At 22.8% G+C, this 24127-nt stretch overlaps 1 protein-coding gene across 1 annotated transcript; it reads left to right on the forward strand. All coding sequences in view use genetic code 4, as the record gives it.

Moving 5' to 3' along the window:
* Nucleotides 1-17220: 17220 nt before the first annotated feature.
* On the forward strand, nt 17221-18984 carry HO133_007583 (uncharacterized protein; the record flags this gene model as incomplete). Its single annotated transcript has 1 exon — nt 17221-18984. One exon carries the CDS (start codon nt 17221-17223, stop codon nt 18982-18984), a length of 1764 nt encoding a protein of 587 aa, XP_037146836.1.
* Between the last annotated feature and the right edge of the window lie 5143 nt (nt 18985-24127).

The raw sequence follows: 24127 nt of genomic DNA on the forward strand, positions 1-24127 counted from the left end.
TAATAAATTTAAATATTTATTATATAATATTTAAATAAATAATATTTTAATAATAATAAGAAGAAATATAAGTAATATTTTTAAAGAGATATTATTAAGTTTTTAATATTTAGTACTTAAATAAAGTCTAAATAATAATATTTTAATATTTATAATTTAAATTTTAGATTAAATATTAAAATTAATATAGAGTTTTTAATAGAATTTAAAAAAGATTAAAATATTAATAATTAAATTATTTCTTTATATAATTTAATAATTATTAAAAATATTTAAATAAAATATTAGAAATAGAATATAAAAATTTTAATATCTATTAAAATATTTAATTTTTAATTTTTAATAAATTAAAATAAGATTTTTAGCGTATTTAATTTAAAGATTTAATTAAAGTTTATTTTAAAAGAAAATTAAGAATATTTTTATATATTTAAATAGCTCTAAACTAAGTCTATAACTCTATATATTCTATATTTAAAAATATCTTAAATATTAAGTTAAAAAATAAAAAATAAAGATTTAGATTTATAATAGCGAATATACTTATATTTAGTAAATCTTCGCGATAAATCTATTTTTAATATTAAAAAAATTAATTTAATAGTAAATTTAAAATTTTTTAAATTATATACTTTTTATAACTTTAAATTATTTAATTTTTTTTAAAGTTTTATAAAATAAAAATTCTTAAAGAAAATATAAAGAATAATAATATTATAACGAAGAAAGTTCTAAATCTATTAATAATTATATATAATAATTTTTATCTAAAAAACTCTAAATAATATTTTTAATATTATTATATTATTAAATAGCTCTTATAAAGCTTTATAATTATATATATTTAAAATTATATATTTTAAATATTAATAAGAAATAATAGCTTATCTAGATTTTTTTATATAATAATTCTAAATTAAATCGACGTTTTTATTTAATAATATAATAATTTATAATTACTTTTTTATTATTATTAGATTATTAAATAATTCTTCTTTATATTTATAAATAATATTATATAAAATTATATATTAATAATAATATTATTTCTAAAGATTATTCGAAGATAATAAAACGTTAATATATAATTTTATTAAATAAATAAATATTCGATAATAAAAATATTTTTATTTTAACGCCGTGAAATAGCTCTTAATAAACTTTATAATTATTTATATTTAAATTAAAATACTTATTATATAATTATTATTAATATTAAAATTATATATAGAGATAGCTAACTAATTTCTACTTAATAGAAAGTATACTTATAAAAAATATATTTATAAATCTTCTATATATATTTAATATTTTTAATTTAATTATATATTTATTAAGTAAAATTTAATTATAAATTTATATTACATTTTAAATCTTAATATCTTATTTATATTAAAAAAGTAAGACTTTAAGAAAGATTATAAACGCTATTATTTTAAAGAATTATATTTTATTTTTAATTTTTATATATTAATATAACTCTAATTTATTAATATTTAAGACTCGATTAAGAAGAGAATAAAAAATATCTTATTAATTATATTTCTAATATCGACGATTTTTTATTTAAAGAAAATTATAGTTATATTAAATATATCTCTAATTTCTCTATATATATATATTATTTTTAACTTAATTTTATATAAATTAAATAAAATTTATATATAATTCTATATTATATTTTAAATCTTAATATCTTATTTACGTTAAAAAAGTAAGACTTTAAGAAAGACTATAAACGCTATTATTTTAGCGAGTTATATTTTATTTATAGTTTTTATATATTAATATAACTCTAATTTATCGATATTTAATATTCGATTAAGAAGAGAATAAAAAATATCTTATTAATTATATTTCTAATATTAACGATTTTCTATTAAAAGAAAAGTATACTTATAATAAATATATCTCTAATTTCTCTATATATATATACTATTTTTAACTTAATTTTATATAAATTAATTAAAATTTATATATAATTCTATATTATATTTTAAATCTTAGTATCTTATTTACGTTAAAAAGAGAAGACTTTAAAAAAGACTATAAACGCTATTATTTTAGCGAGTTATATTTTATTTATAATTTTTATATATTAATATAACTCTAATTTATCGATATTTAAGACTTAATTAAGAAGAGAATAAAAAATATCTTATTAATTATATTTCTAATATTAATAATTTTCTATCTAAAGAAAATTATAGTTATATTAAATATATCTCTAATTTCTCTATATATATATATTATTTTTAACTTAATTTTATATAAATTAATCAAAATTTATATATAATTCTATATTACATTTTAAATCTTAGTATCTTATTTATATTAAAAAGAGAAGACTTTAAGAAAGACTATAAACGCTATTATTTTAGCGAGTTATATTTTATTTATAGTTTTTATATATTAATATAACTCTAATTTATCGATATTTAAGACTCGATTAAGAAGAGAATAAAAAATATCTTATTAATTATATTTCTAATATCGACGATTTTCTATTAAAAGAAAAGTATACTTATAATAAATATATCTCTAATTTCTCTATATATATATACTATTTTTAACTTAATTTAATATAAATTAAATAAAATTTATATATAATTCTATATTACGTTTTAAATCTTAATATCTTATTTATATTAAAAAAGTAAGACTTTAAAAAAGACTATAAACGCTATTATTTTAGCGAGTTATATTTTATTTATAGTTTTTATATATTAATATAACTCTAATTTATTAATATTTAAGATTCGATTAAGAAGAGAATAAAAAATATCTTATTAATTATATTTCTAATATTAATAATTTTCTATCTAAAGAAAAGTATACTTATAATAAATATATCTCTAATTTCTCTATATCTATCTACTATTTTTAACTTAATTTAATATAAATTAAATAAAATTTATATATAATTCTATATTACGTTTTAAATCTTAATATCTTATTAATATTAGAAAAGTAAGACTTTAAGAAAGACTATAAACGCTATTATTTTAGCGAGTTATATTTTATTTATTATTTTTATATATTAATATAACTCTAATTTATCTCTTATATAACTCTAAAGATATTATATTTATAAATATTATTAAGAAATATTTTCTAAAGATTTAATTTTAACTATATCTTTTTAAATATTAAAATAAAAATCTAAGAAAATATATAAATATAAAGTATTTTCGATATTAATTCTAATAATATATAAATATATATTAATTTTAATTTTATAATATTCTTCTATCTAAGAAATTTAAATTATATATCTTTTTAATATAAAGAATTTTAAAACTTAATAGCTTTTCTATATATTTATTAAATCTTATAATTTTAATATTATTATATAGTTTTAAATAAGCTCTATTTATAAAATAATAAAGTATAAAAAATATATTAAGTCTATTAGAATTCGAATTCGAGATCTTAGTTTTTAATTTCGTTATATCTTATATAAATAATAAATTATATTATATATATATAATACGAAAAGAAAACTATATTCTATTATTAAGCTATAGATTTAATTTAAATATTAGAAATATAATTATAATAATATATAAAGAGTTTATAATTATATAATAAATAATTTATACTTATATTATAGATAATTAAAATAATATTAATATTAACTCTCTTAATAAAAGTATTTTAATTAATTTCGAAATTCTATTAATATATATTATTTTTATATATAATAATTTTTTATAATATATATATAATTTTTAATTTTTAACTCTAAAAAATTAAAAATATTTTTTTTTATCTCGAATTAACTTAATTCTAATATCTTTTATAAAGATAACTATATATTATTTATTTAATATTCTTTTATTATTAAATTTATCTAAATTTATATTATATTCTTTATTATATAAGTTTTTAAATCGATATTATAAATATTAATTTTAAATTAATTAGAAATATTTAATATCTAATATCGAGTAATTAATTAATATTTTAATTTTAATAATTATATAATTAGATATAATATTTTTAAAACTTTTATATTATTAAATTTATTTAAATTTCTATTATATTATAAATTATTTAAATAATAAAATTATAAATAATCGCGACTTAATATCTTAGAGTATAATTAAGTTATAAAATTTTAATCTATTATATAATACTAAGTAAGTAAATTTAACTTTAATTTTTAAAATTTTAATTTTTATATAAAATATTAATTAAATAATTTTATTATATTTTTTAGATTTTAAGAGATATTAATAATTTATTATTAATAAAAATATCTCGCTTAATTTTTATATTACTTATAACTTCTTAAATATTAATAATAAAAATATAAACTTATATATTATTATTAATCATTTTTAACGTAGAATTTAATAAAAGAATAAAAAAAAGAAATTTTAAAATATTAAAAAAATGCTCTTAGAGTAACTCGAACTCCGGACCTTTTAATAAGAAAAAGAAAAAGAATATTCTTTATCTTAATATAGTTTTTAATCTAAGTTTAAATCTTAATTAAAGATTATATAAAGATAGAGAATTTTTAATATCCGCTATTAAAGTATATAATAAAATAAAAATATTTAATATAAATATTAATTCGAAATAAGATAATAACTATTAGCTTAATAAATTATAATTAAAATATTAAATAAATCTTAAAATTTTAATTTTTATATATAATGCTGACTAAGTATTACTAGCATTTTTTCGAAGTTTTTTAAATATACTATATATTTATTACTAGATAAATCGATAAGCTAAAAATTCTCTTAGCGTTCTTTAACTCGAAGTACGTATAAAAAGATTTTATATTTTAAATAATAACTCTATAAGTAAATCTTTTCAAAAAATACGCGTTAAAATTCTAAAATTATATAGTTTTTTTTAAATATTTTTTTTATATTTTTTTTTTTAAATAAAAGAATTAAGTAATTAAATATTTAATTTTATTTTAGAAATCTTAATAATAATTAATTATTTCTTTATATAATTTAATAATTATTAAAAATATCTTTATAGAATAATAGAAATAGAATATAATAGTCTTAATATTTATTAGATTATCTAAATTTTAACTCTTAATAAATTAAAATAAAATTTTTAACGTATTTAATTTAAATATTTATTTAAATCTTATTTTAAAAATAAATTAAGAATATTTTTATATATTTAAATCGCTCTAAATTAAGTTTATATAATTCTATTTTCTTTATTTAATAATATCTAGAATAATAGATTAAGAAATAAGAAATAAAAATTTAGGTTTATAATAGCGAGTATATTTATATAAAGTAAATCTCCGCGCTAAATCTCTTCTTAATATTAAAAAAATTACTTTAGTAGTAAATTTAAAAATTCTTAAATTATATACTTTTTATAACTTTAAATTATTTAATTTTTTTTGAAATTTTATAGAATAAAATTTTTTAAAGAAAATATAAAGAATAATAATATTGTAACGAAGAAAGTTCTTAGTTTATTAATAATTATATATAAAAAAATTTATCTAAAAAACTCTAAATAAGTTTTTTAATATTATTATATTATTAAATAGCTCTTTAAATTCTCTATTACTATATATATTTAAAATTATAAATTATAAATAATAATAATAAATACTAGTTTATCGAGATTTCTTTATATAATAATTCTATATTAAATCGATATTTTAATTTAATAATATAATAATTTATAATTACTTTTTCATTAAAGTTATATTATTAAATAATCTTTTTTTATTTTTATAAATATTATTATATAAAATTATATCTTAATCTTAAATTATTTTAAAAGATAATTCGAGAATAATTAGACGCTAATATACGATTTTATTAAATAATTAAATACTTAATAATAATTATTTTTTTATTTTAATCTTATTAAATAGCTCTTAATTAGAGCTATAAATTACTATATTTAAATATTTTTATTTATTATAAATTCGTTATTAACGTTAAGATTTTAGATAGAGATATTAAAATACTCGCTTATTTTTTATATTACCTATAACTTTTTAAATATTAATAATAAAAATATAAACTTAAATATTATTATTAATTTTTTTTAATAGATTTTAGCGATATAATAAAAAAAAGATATTTTAAGAATTTAAAAAAGTAATAAGAGTATAACTCGAACTCTCGATCTTATTTATTTAAAAATTAAAAAAAATTTCTTACTTACGATATTATTATAGGTTAAAATAACTATATAATAAATAAAGAATAAAATTATTTTATTTATTATATTATATAAAGAAAATAAATTATTTAATATATTAAAAATTTCTTTAATACGAGATAATAAGTATTATTTTAATAGATTATAATTCTAATATTACGCGATTTTTAAAATTTAAATTTTATTAAAAATAGCTAACTAAGTATAACTATTATTTTTTTTATATTTCTTAAATATATTTTATATATAGAGCGAAATAAATTTCTAAATAAAGAATTTCTTTTAGCGCGAAAGATAATTAATATATATATAAAAATTTATTATTTTAAATAACGAATATAGAAGTAAATCTATTTAAAAAATATACGTTAAAATTCTAAGATTCTTAAGTTTTTTTTATATATTTTTTTCAAATTTTTTATTTTAAATAATAAAAAAAATTAATTAAATATTTAATTTTATTTAAAATATCTTAATTCTAAATAAATTAATTCTAGAGCTATTTATAAAATTTTAATTTTAATATATAATATTAACTAAGTAGTACTATTATTTTTTTTAATTTTTAAATTATATTAATTATTCGTTATAGAAAATAAAATTATAATATAAAGTTCTCTTAATATCGCCGAGTTAGAAAAACGACTTTATATATAGACTTTAATATTTTTTTAAAAAATAATTATAAGATTAAATTTCGCGATATAAGAGGCGCTATATAGCCCTAGCTTAGAGCTATTTAAATCTAAAAAAATAAAGAAATTCTATTAAAAAAAAAAGCGTATTTTATTTAAATATAAAAGTTATAATAAAATACGTCTCCGCGCTAAGAGCTATTCTAATAAATTACGATTATATTTTATTATACTCTATCTAATAGATTAGAATAAGATTAAATACTTAAATTATTTATTAAGAAAACTATAGACTCTAGATTATCGATAATAGAATTTTTATTTTTTATCTAATAATTTAATATTATTATTATTTAGCTACTATCTACTTTAAATTTTATCTTTTAATTCTATTTTAAAATTAATTAATAAATATAATTTTATATTAAGAGTAATATCGATAGAATTCTTAAGATAAAAAATTAATAAAATATCGATTATTAAGATATAAAGCTATTTATAAGATATTATATCTTAAAATATTTTTTAAATATTCTTAATAAAAATATTACTTTTAATAGAGAAATACTTAATTATCTTTATTAAATCTTCTTAATTAAATATAAAAATAGCGAGATATTAATTAATTTTCTTTAAAGAATTAAATTTATAAATATTCTATTAAATCTTTTAGCTATATCTCTTATTAACTTTATATTAAATTAATAACTTATCTAGATTATATTAAGAAATAATTAATAATTATTATAAGGCGTAATAGCTTACTCGATATAAGAACTAGCTTATAATATTTAAATATATCTTCTATAATACTATTTCGTATAGTTAATATATTAATATTTAAAAGATTATAATATTCTATTATTAAATTAATAAGTCGAGATTATTATATATAAATAAATCTTTAATATAATTAATTTAAAGTTTAAAATTCTAATATTTATAAAAGATATTATCTTTTTAATTAAAGGGTTAAATAATTTAAATATTAATAATATAAAATTAAATATTAATTATACGCTAGATTATAATATAATTAAAGCTATAAAGATTCTTAACTTTATTTATAATTAATAATTTTAATAATTATTTCTTTATCTTAATAACGCTATTAGAGAAATTACGATATTTATATAATCTCGCGATTAAGATTTTAAAAATATATTTAATATAGAATTATAAGATAAATTTAATATTTAAATTAAATAACGAGTATATAATATTAATAATTACTTATCTTTTCTTATTATTCTCTTAATTAAATATATTATAATTATAATAAAAATTAATATTTATATATCTTTCTTAAAATATAACTTAAATATTCTTCTATTTAATTAAAATAATTAAAATATTTTAAATATAATAAAAGAATTTATAAAATATATTATTAGCTAATTAAAGCTAATTTAGAAGATATAATTAGAAGATAAATAATATTTCTTATAAAAACTAATTTACTTAAAGTTATATAATCTTATATCGTTTAATTATTTATTTAAAATTAAGATTAATAAAATTATATTAATTAGACTTTAAGTTATCTAAAAGATTATTTTTAAAAATCTTATTATTATTATAACGAAGCGCTTAATATTAAAATCGCTTTTATTAATATTTATAATTTTTTATTTTTTTTAATATTAATTTAAATTATTATAATAATATAATTTTTTTTATAATTAATATAAGAATATAATAATAAGCGCTAATTATAATTCTATAAAGACGCTATTAAATTTTTAAAATAATAAAATAATTATTTAACTCGAGACGAGCTTTAATTATCGATACTTTTAGATATATTATTTATCTATTTAAATAGATTAATATAAATTTATTAATTTTTTTAATTAAAAGTATTTAATAAGAGCGATAAGAGTCTTTAATAATTAAGATTTTTATTTAATTATCTATAGATAAATAGCTATTAATATTATTTATAAATAATATTAAATTATTAAGTTTCTAAGTATTTAATAGAGAAGTAATAGTTTATATAATAATAATCGAGTAATTATTAATATTAAATTCGTAATATATAAAGAATAATTATCTTATATAATATTTCGATTATATATTAAATAAGAACTTTATTTTTATTAAATCTTTTAATATAATAATAACTCTTTACTTATTCTTTTTATATTCTTTAATTATATTAAATTATTTTAAATAAGATTCTTAAGTATTAACTATAGTTTAACTATATCGATTTACTTCGAAATATTTATTAATATAAAATTAAGAGAATTCTAAGTCTTTAAAGTCGTCGTTATTAAATATAAAATAGTTTTTAAATAATATAATAAATAGATCTTTATTATTATTATAGATCTTATTATAAATAAGATTCTCTTTATTTTATAATAGATTATTTAAATTTAATTTAATAAAGATTAAATCTATATTACGCGTTAATATAAAAGAATATTATAAGATTATAAGATAATATACGATTTATTAAGAATTATAGAACTTTTATATTTATTATTTAAGATAATATATCTTTTATAATAATATAATATTATTAATAATAAGAATATCTTTAATTTCGATATTAAATTACGCGTTATCTTAATTTAAATAACTCTTATTATAAATATTATAGTAGAATTTTATAAGTTTAAAAAAGTTATATTTTATTAGAGCGAGGCTATTATATTAAATTAGACTCTTAAAATTATAAATTATAATAATTAATATTAAATTTATAAATTTAAAGTATTTATTATTTTTATAAAGTATATATTTTTAGAATTATTTTAATAGATTAATAGATAGTAAATAATTAATATTAATCGAATAATTAGTATTATTAATACTCTACTCTTTCTTAATATATATCTTATAGTTTATATTAATAAAGCTTTTTAATTAATATTATTATATATTATTATATATAATAATTATAAATATCTTTAAATATAAATTAAATAATATTATTAATTTATTTATTTTATTTATTATTATTTAGATATATAATATTAAAATTAATTATTAAAAGATAAAAGAAGAAAATATAAATAGCGATTTTTAAGTTATTATTAATAATATTATAATTTAAATAAAGTTATTTTATTTTATATAATTTTAAATTATAAATAATTATTTATTAATTTTAAATAATTTATTATAAAAATAATAATTAAAATATAAAATAAAATTTATATTAATAAATAGTTAAACTCGAAATATTAAAGATTATATTATTAATATTTTAAAAATATTAAAATATAAGATTTTTCTTTTAAATCTAGAATAAAAAGTATTTTTTTAATCTATTAAAATTAATAATAGCTAAATTTTTATTATTTATAAAAAGAGCTTTTTAATTAATAATCTTAAAATTATTCGCTATTTTATCTCGCTTTATAATTTTATTTTAATATAAAAGATATAAAGTATTATTAAAGAAGAACTTTATAAAGAAATATTAATTCTAATAATTAATTATTTCGCGAAGAGAAAAAATATCTTTAAGAATAATATTGAGATTACTCGCTATTTAATATTAATTAGAATTTAAAAGAGAATTTAATAATAATATATTATAGATATAGCGAGTTTCTTAGCTAGCTTTAAAAAATTTTATAATATTATTATATAAATTAATAAAAGAGATAATATCTTTAAATATAATTTTTAATCTTTTAAATTTATTTATAAAAATTAAAAGATAATTATATCGCTTTAATTTAAGATTAAAATTATATATATTTTTTAATCTATAATTATATTTATTTAAATATTTTAAAAAAAAATTAATTATTAAAAGATTAAAAGTATCGAGATTAATAAGATTAAATTTAACTTCGCTTAATATTAAAAGTCTTTTAAATTATAAAAAAAGAGAGAATTATATTAAAGAGAGTATATATAAAAAAAATTTAAATTAAGAAAAAAGAGAGAGTTATATTAAAGAGAGTATAAATTAAAAATTTTTAAATTAAAAAGAAAGAAAGAATTATAGAGAAGAAAGTAAAGATAAAAAACTCTTAAATTAAAGAGAAAGAGAGAGTTATAAAGAAGAAAGCGAATTTAAGAATTTCTTTATAAATATATAAATATTTAATTATAATAATAAATATAGAGAATTCTATCGCTTAATTTTAATTATAAATATATATTTATAATTTAGATATTTATAATCTTAATAAAATTCTAAATAAATAAAATAATATAAATTTATTTACTTAGTTTATATAATTTATTAAAATTTAAAAAAGCTTTTTTAAATAATAATCTAATTAAAAATTAAATAATTATATTACTCTTATTTTAAAATTTAATTAAAAGATTAAATATAATTAAAAAAAAAGATTATTATTATTATAATCTTATTTTAATTAAGATAATATCGCTATTTTCTTTTAACTCTTTTAATAAATTAAAATTCTTTATAATATTAATAAATTAATTATTTTTTATTTAAATTACTTTTTATTATTTAATTATAACTATAACTCTAGAGAATAAAAAACTTATAAGATTTAAGAATTATAATAGAATAGTTATATCTATTTATAAGAATTAGATTTTATATTTAATTTAATTATAATCTCGCGAGTAAAAATTTTTTTTTTAAGATTTTTTTTAAATAAGTTATTATAATAAAGAAAAGAGAGTAGAGAAAGAAAGATTATATTTTTATAAGAGATAAGATTAAATTAAATATATAGTAAGCGCGTAATAAATATAAATTAAAAATAAAATTCTATATTAAAATAGTTAGAGATAAAATAAAAGAGAATTTATTTTTTATTTAGATAAATATTATTTATAGATAATAATAACTTATTAATAATATTTAATTAAATAAATTATATATAATAATAGTAATATAAAATTAAATTTAATTAAATATATTATTTATAATAATAAATAATATTAATTTTTTAATAGAGTAAAGCTAAATTTAATTAAATATATTATTTATAATAATATATAATATTAAAATATTTAGCTTCGCGCGTTATAATAAATAAAAATTATTATTAAATAAAATATATTAAAATAAATATAATCTATAGATTTTAGTATCGCGATTATAGATTATTAAAAGATTTTAAATAAAGTAATATATAAAGAAGAAAGTAAATTAGATAATTAAAAATTAAGAACGCTATTAGATTTAATATATTCGCTTTTATAATCTTAGATCTTAATATTATTATAAAAAAACGTAAAATAATAAAATAAAAATTTAAAAGAATTTTTTTTTTTTCTAAGTCTTACGTATTCGTCGCTATAACTCTAACTTCTTCGCTTATCTAATAACGATAATAATTTTATTATCGCTTAGTTTCTCCGTAGTATTCTTTATAGTATTCTTCATAATATTCTTCGTAGTATTCTTCGTAATATTCTCCGTAATATTCTTTATATTTATCTATTATAATTTCTTCTCTTACTTCTTAATATAATAGAGATAATAAATTAAGTTATAATAGTATTCTTCGCTTATTAAATAATAATTTAATATAAAATTATAGAGAGTATATAACGTGAAATCTTAAAGAGTTAAGTCGTATTCTTAATACTAAGAGTTTTACTACCGCTTAATTTCTTTATAGTATTCTTCGTATTTATCTATTATAGTTTCTTCTCTTACTTCTTTTTTTATAGAGTATTAAATTAAGTAGCTAGCTAAGTAATTAATTAAGTAAATAATTAATATAATATAAGATCTTAAAGAGCTAAATCGTATTCTTAACGATAATAATCTTATTACCGCTTAATTTCTCTATAGTATTCTTCGTATTTATCTATTATAGTTTCTTCTCTTACTTCTTCTCTTATAGAGTATTAGATTAAATAGCTAGTTAAGTAATTAATTAATTAAATAATTAAATAATTAGCTAATAATCTAATTAAGTAAATTATTAAGCTAATAGAGTATATAATATTAATTAAACGATTAAGAAATATAATTAAAATAGAATAATAAAGAATAGATTTAGAAGAAAGACGCGTCTTAGAAGATAGTATTATTAAATTAGAAGATATTATTACTAACTTAAGAGGAGTATATAAAAGAGAATAATAGTTATAAATCTATTCGAGCTCTTTTTAAGAATCTTCTAACGCGTTTATAAATAATAGTAAATAGCTATTAAGCTCGCTTACGGCCTCGATTATTAATAATAGCGAATTCGTTAAAAGATAATCTAAAGGCGTTAATAGAGGCTCTAAGAGACGAGTAAAAGAAGTATATATATCTAAAGTATTTAGTAATATATCGAGAACGAATATATTTATATTAATAAATTAATAGAATAATAAAAAAAGAATAATTATATAAATAGATAAAAGAATTATTATTTAATTCTAAACGCGTCTAATATAACTACTATAACTATTATATTTAAATATTTATTTAATTTACTAATAGTAGACTAAACTTTATAATTTTTATATTATTAGAAAGCGTAAATTAAGCTCTATAATTTATAAAATTATAAAGTAACGATATACGTAGAAAGCTAGTTATTTTAGAGTATAAAACTTCTATATATAAATTTTTAATAAAAGAGTATAAGAGGGCTAGCGAGCTAACTTAGTTAATCTAATTAAAGTATATAATAACTTTAAATTTATAATTAACTATATATATAAATTTAAGATTTTTAAGCTTAGCTCTATCTTATTCTTTTATATATATTAATAAATCTTATCTTATTATTCTTCTCTTTATTCTTCTTTTCTTTCTTCTTCTCTTCTTCTTTATCTTTCTCTTTCTCTTTATCTCTATTATTATTTATCTTATTTTTATTATTATTACTTTTAAAATTTAAATTAAATTTAAAATATAAAAAAGATATATTTATTAGTAAAAGATTAATTTAAAATATACTTAATATAAATAAAAGGGATAAGAAATAAATATAAAAAGTATAAGTATATAGTAAAGCGTATAACGTTGTAAATACTTATAAAAATATTTAAAATCTTTTAAAGAATCTTCGCTTTATTAAGTAAAGTTACTTTATTATTTAATTGCTTTTTAATCTCTAAACGATTTTTAATATATTAAATAGCTATTAAAATTATATTAAAGTATTTATAAATAATATAAAATCGCGTAATAAATATAAACTTAAGAATATTAAGAGTAAAAAGATAATAAATAATATAAGTATATTATAAATAAATATAAATTATAACGTTAATATTAATAATAATATATTTATTAATTAAATCTATTAAGAAAATTAATAAATACTATAAGTATATCTATTATATAAAATTTATATAAAATTTTATTATAATATAATTATTATATAAATAAATATAATAATAATACTTAATAATTATATTATTATTATTATTAAATATAATATTATAAAAGCGAGAAGCGTATTAAAAAGCTTATTAAGTATAATAATAATAGATATTCTTATTTAGAGTTAATAAAGATCTAGCGCTTCGAAGAGCTATTATTATTAATTAAGATTATTAATATAAAAAAAATATATATATAATTATAAAGTCTTTAAAAAATTTATAATAATAATTATAATAATAGACTAGACGTATATAAGATATATTTATTAAAATTATATTTAATATATATAAATTATTAAAAGTATAGATTATTAATAATAATAAAAAAGTATTAATAAAATAGAAAACTTTTTAAGAAAGTAAATATTATTATAGTTATATATTTAAACTATAATATTAATAATTACTCTATATATTATTATAATTATATTTAACTTATAAGAATATATTTAATATTATCTATAGATATTATATATTTATATTATTAATATATATAATAGAATAAGATAAAGCTAAGCTTAAAAATCTTAAATTTATATATATAGTTAATTATAAATTTAAGTTCTATACGCTTTTTAATTAGATTGGCTAAATTATTATAAGTAAATAAATTAACGTTCGTAATTATTAAAATCTCGCCCTTTTATACCCTCTCTTATTAAAAAAATAAGTATATATTATTAACATATAGAATAACTTTTTTATTTTCTATTAAAATTTTAAGATTTTTTTTTTAAATTATAGAACGAAATATAAGCTTTTAGATAAAAAAAGAATTTCTAAATTTAGTCTTATAATTATTAAAGCGCAAGGAATTCAAATATCGCTTATTAAAGTTCGCTTATCAAAGATCGCTGATAGCCGAATAGCTCTGATTAAAAAATAGATATACATTATTTAATTTTAGAATAACTTTTTTATTTTCTATTAAAATTTTGAGATTTTTTTTTTAAATTATAGAACGAAATGTGTGCTATCAGATAAAATATTTTTTATTAAATTTAGTCTTATAGATATTTAAAGACAACGTATTTAAATATTCTCTATTAAAAGTTCGCTTATTAAATTTACTCGATAGCCCTAATTAAAAAAAAAAGATTATGAATTTAATTTATAGACCTTTACTCGTATATTTATAATATATTATATTTACACTATACTATTATAAAAAACTCTTTCTCTTCTTTTTCTATAAGATTTAAAAAGTTTTAATAAATCTTTTAATAATAAGAAAATATTCTTTCTATATTTAGATTTAAGAATAAATCTTTAAAAAAAGAAGATAATTATTAGAAAAGAGATTTAAGAGTTCTAAGTAAGAGGATTCTAGATTACTTAGTCTATATACGCTTAATATATACTTAATAAAGTTTTAGCGAATAAGCTTAAGTAAGTAATCTCTCTTAAGTTTTCTTTACTTTTTTAAGAATTAGTTTTACTATTAAATCGATATATAAATATATCTATCTTTCTAATTTCACATTACTATATAACTCTAAGACTCTTTAAGTCTAATAGAAACTTAATTTTTTTAGAGGGTCGCTCGGGTAATAGTCACGTCGAAGGCGGGCTCCGAAGCCGAATATTTTCGAGTAAGACGCCTTATACGAATGAGATTTTCGGGTAGAATAGTTCTATTTCAATGAGGATATTTCGGATAGAACGCCTTAGGGCAAAAAAGCCTAAGCAGACGCCCGGGAAGAAACCCCGAGGCCGGCCAAAATAGGCCTGAATTTGATTTGTGTGCGCTAAGGCGAGGCCACAGCCCCGGAATACAGCCCCATTCCCACATTATGTACCGTTGTGAAGGCGGGGCCACAGGCCTTTCACTTGGTAGACCGTGTGGGCAAATTTGAAGCCCCGCAAAAAGCGGGTATTTAGAAGTCTTCGAAGGAGTGAGCCCCGGAGCACAGGGCATGTTGTCCTTAAAATCGTGGATCTTTCGGGAAAGAATCCCCGGCACATTGCGATTTTTGCACCGTCTTCGGAGCTTGAGGACGAACCCTCTAGAGGTTAGCAGCAGCCCCTACGGGGGCCCTATTTAGGTCCAAATAGGGGTGTCTGGCTGTTAAGCGCAGACACCCCCGGGACCAGGCTTTTTTAGCTGAGTTGCTAACACCTCGGTTCGAATCCATTAGTCTCTCTCGCTAAAAAATTATAAAATTATAAAAATCGTAAAATCGTAAAATCGTAAAATTATAAAACTAATTAAAATTTTATAAATTATAAAAATAATAATAATAGTAATTAAAATAAAAAGACTATAATAGATATTAAAATTAACTTCTTATTAATTAAATTTAAATTAATTTAAAGTTAATTAACTTTCTAGATATCTATTATTAATATAACTTTTTTTTTTCTATTAAAATTTTATTACTTTTTTTTAAATTATAGAACTTAATCTACGCTTTCTAATACTTTAAATTTTTTTAAAATTTAATCTTATAACTTTAAGTAAATCTTAAATTAAAATCTTTTTACTATTCGAAGTTCTAGAATCGAATTTAATCTCGAAATCAGATCTAAAAATAAATTACTTCTATGAATTTAATTCATGGGCCTAAACTTGTCTATTATAATATCTTTATCAACGCTGTAACCTTGAAGGATGTTAAAGCTTCTCGCTGGTCACCGAGCAGGTAAAAATTGGTGCAAAGACAGTGCGCCTGGGCGAGCAAGTGTGACAATACCGCTCTTAGGTGAGCGATTTGAACATCGATAGCAGGCAGCTACAGCTTTCGAAAGTGTTGTACACAAAGACGGATCGACTTTCAACAATATCCTTCCAACACCGAAGTTTCATCACTAGCAGCTCAACACTATTATTTCATTCCTTCATTATAACTTAAAAGGCTCTTGCGTTTACATTTACAACTCTCTTTCAATTATCCAAGTCCACGGCATGGGTAAAGATAAGTCACAGCTGCCTTTCAAACTAGGAGACATGAACAACTCCACATCGCGTTCAGCTACTAAGTCTTCTTTTGACAGTTGCAAGGAAGAATTCACTCCAGTGAACCGGTCCATTTTGTCCGCCAGCTCGTTGGCCGCCTCGGTTGACTCAGCATCCACTGTTAAGACTGTATGTGGATCATCGAGTGCGTCAAACCCGGCACCTTCACCTACAACAATGCCAACGGTTGATCGAGGGGCATCGACCACATCCCACACATTATCCTCAGGAATGTTTGCACACGTCCTGCTGACAGCTTCAGCTGCTAAACCTGTGATCTCTCCGACTGTGTCAAACCCAGGGCTTTCACCTACAACAGTACCCACAGCTGGCCATGAGACAACGCCCACATCGCAGCCATCACATCTAGAGATGCCAGTGAGTGTACCGAGGACAGCTCCTGCTGCTAAAACTCTGATATTATCTCACACCGCGTCTTCGAGTTTGCCATCGCCAGCATCTATCAACACACCCAAAATAGCTCTGTCATCTTCAGCTTCGTCACATGAATCGACAAATGGGCTAGTCCCAGCAGCTGCATCTTTGACAACGCCACCGACTGGATCATCTTCAACAACAACTCCCGTCTTTGATTCTGGGTCCCAAGCCGCTAGATCGTACCCTTTCGGTCTGTCGATATTTGCAGCTCGTACTCCAGCAACAAAGGTGCCCAAAACACCAATGTTTACTTTCGGCGAACCATCAGTCACTATCCCTGCCAACGCAGGAACACTTGCAAGAGCGCCCGTTCTTGGTCAATCGTCAGGTTTTATGTTTGCCACCCCAGGATCAAATGCGCAGAAAGAGAACGCGACCCCGAACTCACTGTCAGGGGCATCTCCAGCCGTGGACTCAGCGCCTTCCGGATCAGCAGCTTTCACGAGTAGTCAGTCGAGTAATATGCGCTTAGAATCACCACTCCAGACATTTCCAGCGCCAGTACCAGCAGCATCGCAGCCCGCAATATCCATAAGTAGCGCGCCGGCTGCCACATCGTTCACATGGCCCAACCAAGGTACAGCAACCGGATCCGCAGTTTTCAAAACGCCATCCACAGCCGACTGCACGGCATCATTGCTGGTCAAGCAGCTCCAAGCCCAGATACAACCCTTGAAACAGAGGACGCTGCTAGAGGGACTCCTTGCCCACTTCACCATTCCAGACGCTGTTTTCCTCAAAGATGACCATAGATGCCACGTATGCCTGGAACCTTTTTTGACGGGTAGTAGCCCCGAGCTGCCAATAAAGTTGCCATGCGGACACATCTGTGGCTCCGTGTGCATCCTTAAATGGCTAGCCCCGCAAGAAGCTCGCCCGCGAGAGAAGAATTGTCCTGTTTGTCGCAAGCCAATCTACGGTATTCAGTGCGCTTCGGAGTGGAATGCGCTTTCTTCTCTAGAGAAAAGTATGCTAGGAATGGCGGGGAAACTGCAAGCAATGGTGACAGCTCCGGATGAAGCCCCGAATCAGAATCAGAGCCTCGGCCTGGCGGTCACACAACCAATGGAGGCTGAGATACCTGTGGCTTGGGGAAAAAGACGAATTTTACAAGTGGGGCCAGGGCATGATGAGATGCAATGGAATGCGTGGATACATTTCCTCGAGGAGCTTGTCAGTTACGTGGAAACTGCTGACGAGTGGCATCTCTGGTATACTCGACGACAACTCGTCATCCCGATAATCAACATGATATTCGTTCTTACCTTCATCGATATGAAGAAGAAAGGATCTGTGTGGGTATCTCGAGTGATCGGGGAAGTTCCGGAGCTGTATCTGCCTCTGCATTCATTTTTAGATGGAGCTCACCCGCACTATCACTTGGCAACTCCCAGAGAGGAGCACTACAGGGAAACCGCTGACTATCATGCGAGGATCGAGGCTAGAGGGCGTTCTTTGTCGAGCGGTTCCTTATCGGCGTACATGGCTTGGAACTCCAGATAGACGACAGAGACTGGACTAAGCACACTCTTTCTGATATGAATCAATCCTGTCAATACAATAGTGACGACCACATAATTTTACCGCAACCATCTTCTTATTTGGCACGAGCTTACTGCTAGTTGCAGACACGTCCAGTCACTCTCCCCTGAATACATCCGAAGCCTTCGTTCCCACCCTTTGGTCCGTTCCGCGGAGACTGCGCCTCTTCTTGCCGCACTCAAGTGTCCTACTGCACAGATACATGTAGGCGGGCGTGGGGATACTCATAAATTGCCCAAGGTAAAAATACGAGGCGCTTTCACTTCGTCCCTCACGTATAACGTGCTGAAGGGTGAACTACTATGCAGGATCTGTAACTATCACTCTTAATATGTCGTACGGGAAATCTTTGGCGACGTGTTTACACATACTTCCAGCTAAAGCTCCCATTGATCGGGTCCTTCCTGCCTATAGCGCTGACAAATCATCTAGAAACGTTCTATCATCACCCCATCGTCCTGTCGAAAATGAGAGCTCTTGACTCTATCTGAACTATGTCCAGTCAATGATATACAATCTGTATCAGCAACTTTTCAGGGCTTCTTACCATTCGAGTAGGAAACCTTTTCAGCAAAGTTCTCTACAATATGCTTTGTTTTCTTGGTGTGTGAGTCAATCTGAACGTGCTGCAGAACTCTCTAACAGCCCGTGTCTTGATAAGGCCATAGCTTTGAAAGAAAAAAATCAGCATCGACCTCAGCAGTCTCGATGAAGACATTGCGGTAGTCGTCAATAACAGCTTTCGTCTGAGCGAACTCTGTGGGATCCACTATTCCATCCGTCGACAAAGATCATCATCTTTGAGAAGTTCCAGTATAGCCCCAATCCCTTTTTGATTCTCTTCTTCGTATGCATGCAGTGACAACTCCTCTTTGCTAAAGTTGATAGGGCATTTACCAGAGAAAGGGCATAGCTCTGTCCAATGTTCCTTGATTTCAATCAAAGCTTTGCGAAGATAGAGTAGTTTATCGCTATCCCATAGCCCCAAAGCTAGTCGGGTCGGTCGCCTATGAAGGTCCAGGTTATCAAGTTTAAGGGCAGTCTAATGGCACGGATTCTTGATAGTAATTCTAGTTCATAGAACCCTGACATGCTTCGCTCTGTCTCACAACTTCAATTCGCATTCTTTCATCCTGAGGAAGAGTGGCATAGTCGTCAGGTAGTTCGGACAGTTGGGCACCTTCTAACATGGTCCCCGGATCCTCGAATGCGCGAGGTATACCGGATTGGTAATAGAGAGGTAGCATAGCCGAATATTGCGAATCTATTATACAGGTGATTTTTTTCAATTTGGGATCAACAAAAATGTTGTCCAGATGCAGATCAGGGTGTCAAAGCGTTGACGATCTTATATCTTCCGAGGTTTCAGATCCTTGCACTGGTATCATGACGTTGGCAATTTTGAGATAGCGCTTTGGTAGTGAAACTGGGTCGCTGGGACACTGCGGCTGTGTAGAGGACTCGTAGAAGTTCATTCGAGGATATGAATGTTGCTCGATGTACGAAATTTCATTCTTAGCCATAGCTTCAACGAACGCAAGTGAGGTAATGTTTGCCAGTTTGAAGCATTAATGCGCGAGCGGTAGGGACATGGCGATCACTCACAGGGTCCTCGGTGTGAACTAGAGATTCCATGGTCATCGCACCAAAGGTTATCCATGACAAGCGGACTCAGTCTGGATTCATCCGTCTTAGAACTAGGCAGCGTTGTTGTCGTTGAAAGTGTTTCCCCGGGGGCCATATCTGCTGCGACATAGACGCAGTTTGACCTGTTTAAATGCGGTAGCTGCAAGCCGCCGTTCAATTTCCACGATTTGTGAGATGATGCCAAGCTTGCTGACCACGGGCCACTGGTACCACAGTCTACCCAAGCGCTCTCCTGACGCTGTCTCCTCTATGATATACTCAGCACCGACTGGACTGTCTGGATAAGCAGACTAAGTCAGGCACCGAGGCGTTGGAACTTTCAACACATCTAGAGGCTTTCCCATGGATGTCAGAGCTACATAACCCGAGATCAGCAAGACAAAAACTCACGAACTTGCGCGTAGCAACTTCAGATGCAGTGATGTAGTGTTTAGGCTCTGTCGCTCGGCAAGGAAGTTTTGCAAATACTTTAGATCCATTGTCCATCGTCATAATGAAAGCTCTGTTGTATGGCCCTTCTTGGCATTTCAAAACCTTGGTACCTGACAACCAGTCAACAGGACGCCAACAGACGACGATGGTGTAAGAGATGTTACAGTAACACGCGCCGCGAGCGTGGACTGTGGTCACAGCTACCTTGATGAGCTGCTCCAGATCAAAGCTGAGATATCTGCTTGAGAACTGTTTTGCTTCATTGCTTCTACAAGCATTGCGTCATGAAAAGGTTGAACATATGGCTCACATCCAGCGGTTCCTCGTGTAGCGGTATAGCCGTTCCTCTGTAATTTCTTCCTCAACTGAGAAGAATGTGAGCCCTCGCGAAGGGGTTGCTAGACGTTAGGATGGGCTTATAAGAATCACCACGGCGCTCACCAAGCAGCAGGGGCATCCGCACTTGATTCTTAGATGATGCTATCTTCAAGCCACGAAGCCTCTGTGCCGTATGTCAGAGTAGTACTGAAGTGAGTCTCGGTGAAGAACAGATCATAGTATTGACAGGTGAAAATATTCGAAATCTATTGATTAGTACTCGCAAACAGTGAGGCCATACAGAAATGAAGCATGCACAAGTAGATATGTAGATATATGATTGGGCATATCCAACACTGGGGTAGCTAAGACCTTTCTGGACATGCAAATAACCAGAAAAACTCCCCTGTCTAAGCGACATACCCTGGAGTGAAAATGAAGCTATGTATAGGTGTGGGTGGGAGGGAGAACAATGATATGGCTCTGAAAGAGAACAATTCGAATGAAGAGCCCACTACTGGTGCAGTGGCCATACAAATTGTTGGAATCTGCTGCAGTATCATAGTGTGTTGTAGCTACCCCGCAGGTGGCAAATTAGCATAGGCTTCACATAGTATTTAAGTAGCCTATATATCACTCCATAGCTAATTAATTCTTTAATCTCTCTTTAATTTCAATAGATTATAAGCTCTCGCGCTACTACTACGCAGTAGTCAATTATTAATTTAATCTTAATTATATTTAACGAATTATTATAGTCTTAATCGTATTTAACGGATCATTACAGTCTTAGCCGTACTTAACGGATCATTACAGTCTTAGCCGTACTCAACGGATCATTACAGTCTTAGCCGTACTTAACGGATCATTACAGTCTTCAGGCCCCCATAGAGTGGTCTGTCATTCAGTCATTTCAGGCCCCACAGAGTGGTCTGTCATTAAGTCATTTCAGGCCCCACAGAGTGGTCTGTCATTCAGTCATCAGGCCCCCACAGAGTGGTCTGTTATTCAGTCATCAGGCCCTATAGAGTGGTCTGTTATTCAGTTACCAAGGCCCTATAGAGTGGTCTAATATAATTAAAATATCTATAATAAAAGATATTAAAATCGAACTTCTTAGAAAATAGAATTAAGACTTCTAGTTCGTTAATATACGAGTAGAGCTCCGTTTAAAGAAACTTTAGAAATATATTTAGAGTCTTTATATCGAGGATACTTCGAAAGAGAATAATTTTATCGCAGTCGTTAAGAAGAAAAAGAAGGCGATTAAGAATTAAGAGTAGAAATTTTAAAAAGCGACTAATTTTATAACTTTAACGATTAGTTTAAATATTTAATAGAAGCTTATAAAGATCGAATTTAATAACGACTATCTTATACTTATAAGACTTCAAATCGTACTTTAATTTATAGAATTCTTTAAATTTATATATCTTTTAAAAGAATATTACACGCTTTAATTTAAAGTATTTAAAATAATATTTAAGTATCTTACTTATATTAAGATTCTCGAAAAGAAAATCGATATTATAAAGATTATACTCGATATAAATAATCGTATAATTCTCTATCTCTTTATATTATTACTATAAGAGTATTAATATCTTATTTAAATTTAAACTATTACGTCTTTAATTACGACTAAAAAAGTACGCTAAATAATTCTTAAGACTAATTATTAATATAATTAAGCTCTCTATAACTTTTATTTAATTATTTAAGTAAATAAGACTACTTAAAAAGAGAAATACGAGTACTATAAATTTATTAATTATTTTAATAGAAAATACTATATTAAATATCTAGAATTAGTCTCGAATTAATTGAAATAGAAGATAAAAGAGTTAATAAAAGATAAAGAGAAGGGTATAGAATAAGTATAGAAATTTTAAGCGAAGTTAATTACAGTTAGAAGTAACGACTTCGTAGATTATAGTAATATATATATCTCGGCATAAAGGCTATATTATATTATGAAAGTATAATTAATAATACTATATTATAAGAGTATATTAAAATCTACTATAGTATTATAGTATATTATAGCTATCCCGTAGATAGTAAATTAGTATAGACTTTATATAATATTTAAGTAGTCTATATATTACTTTATAGCTAATTAATTCTTTAATCTTTTATTAATTTCAATATAAATAGATAGTACTCGCTATGGTCATCTATCTCTCTACTATCGTATAGTCGTATAATAATGAAACGATTAATTAAATAGCTATTAACGCTATGATCTTATAATAAACCCACTAATCTATAGTTCTACTATTACGAATTTTGCTAAGCTAGTACTATCTCGCGTAACGTTTCATGAAAACTATACGTATAAATAAGTTCTAAATAATAATTAGCTAGATCTTAAGACTCAGCCGTATATAGATAGCGATCTACTATATAGCTTAGCCCTAGAAAAACTCCCTCTATATAAGATAGAAGATCTAAAGTCTAAGTATAAGAAAACGCTAAAAAATAAAGCGCGGGTAAGTAGGAAAAGTTTAAAAAACCTCTTTTTGCGATAAGAGAAATAAGAATAAAGAGTAAGAAATAGAGAGGATATCGTTTATTTAAAGCTCTTTTAATATAATAATCTTAGCTATTCTATTATAAGTATATACTATATCTCTTCTTTATTAGCCCTCAATTAAGCTATAGCGATTAGTACTATCTTATATAATATTCTATAAAAACTATATAT

Source organism: Letharia lupina, mitochondrion, assembly GCF_014066315.1.
Source record: "Letharia lupina isolate WasteWater1 mitochondrion, complete sequence, whole genome shotgun sequence".
Taxonomy (NCBI): Eukaryota; Fungi; Ascomycota; class Lecanoromycetes; order Lecanorales; family Parmeliaceae; genus Letharia; species Letharia lupina.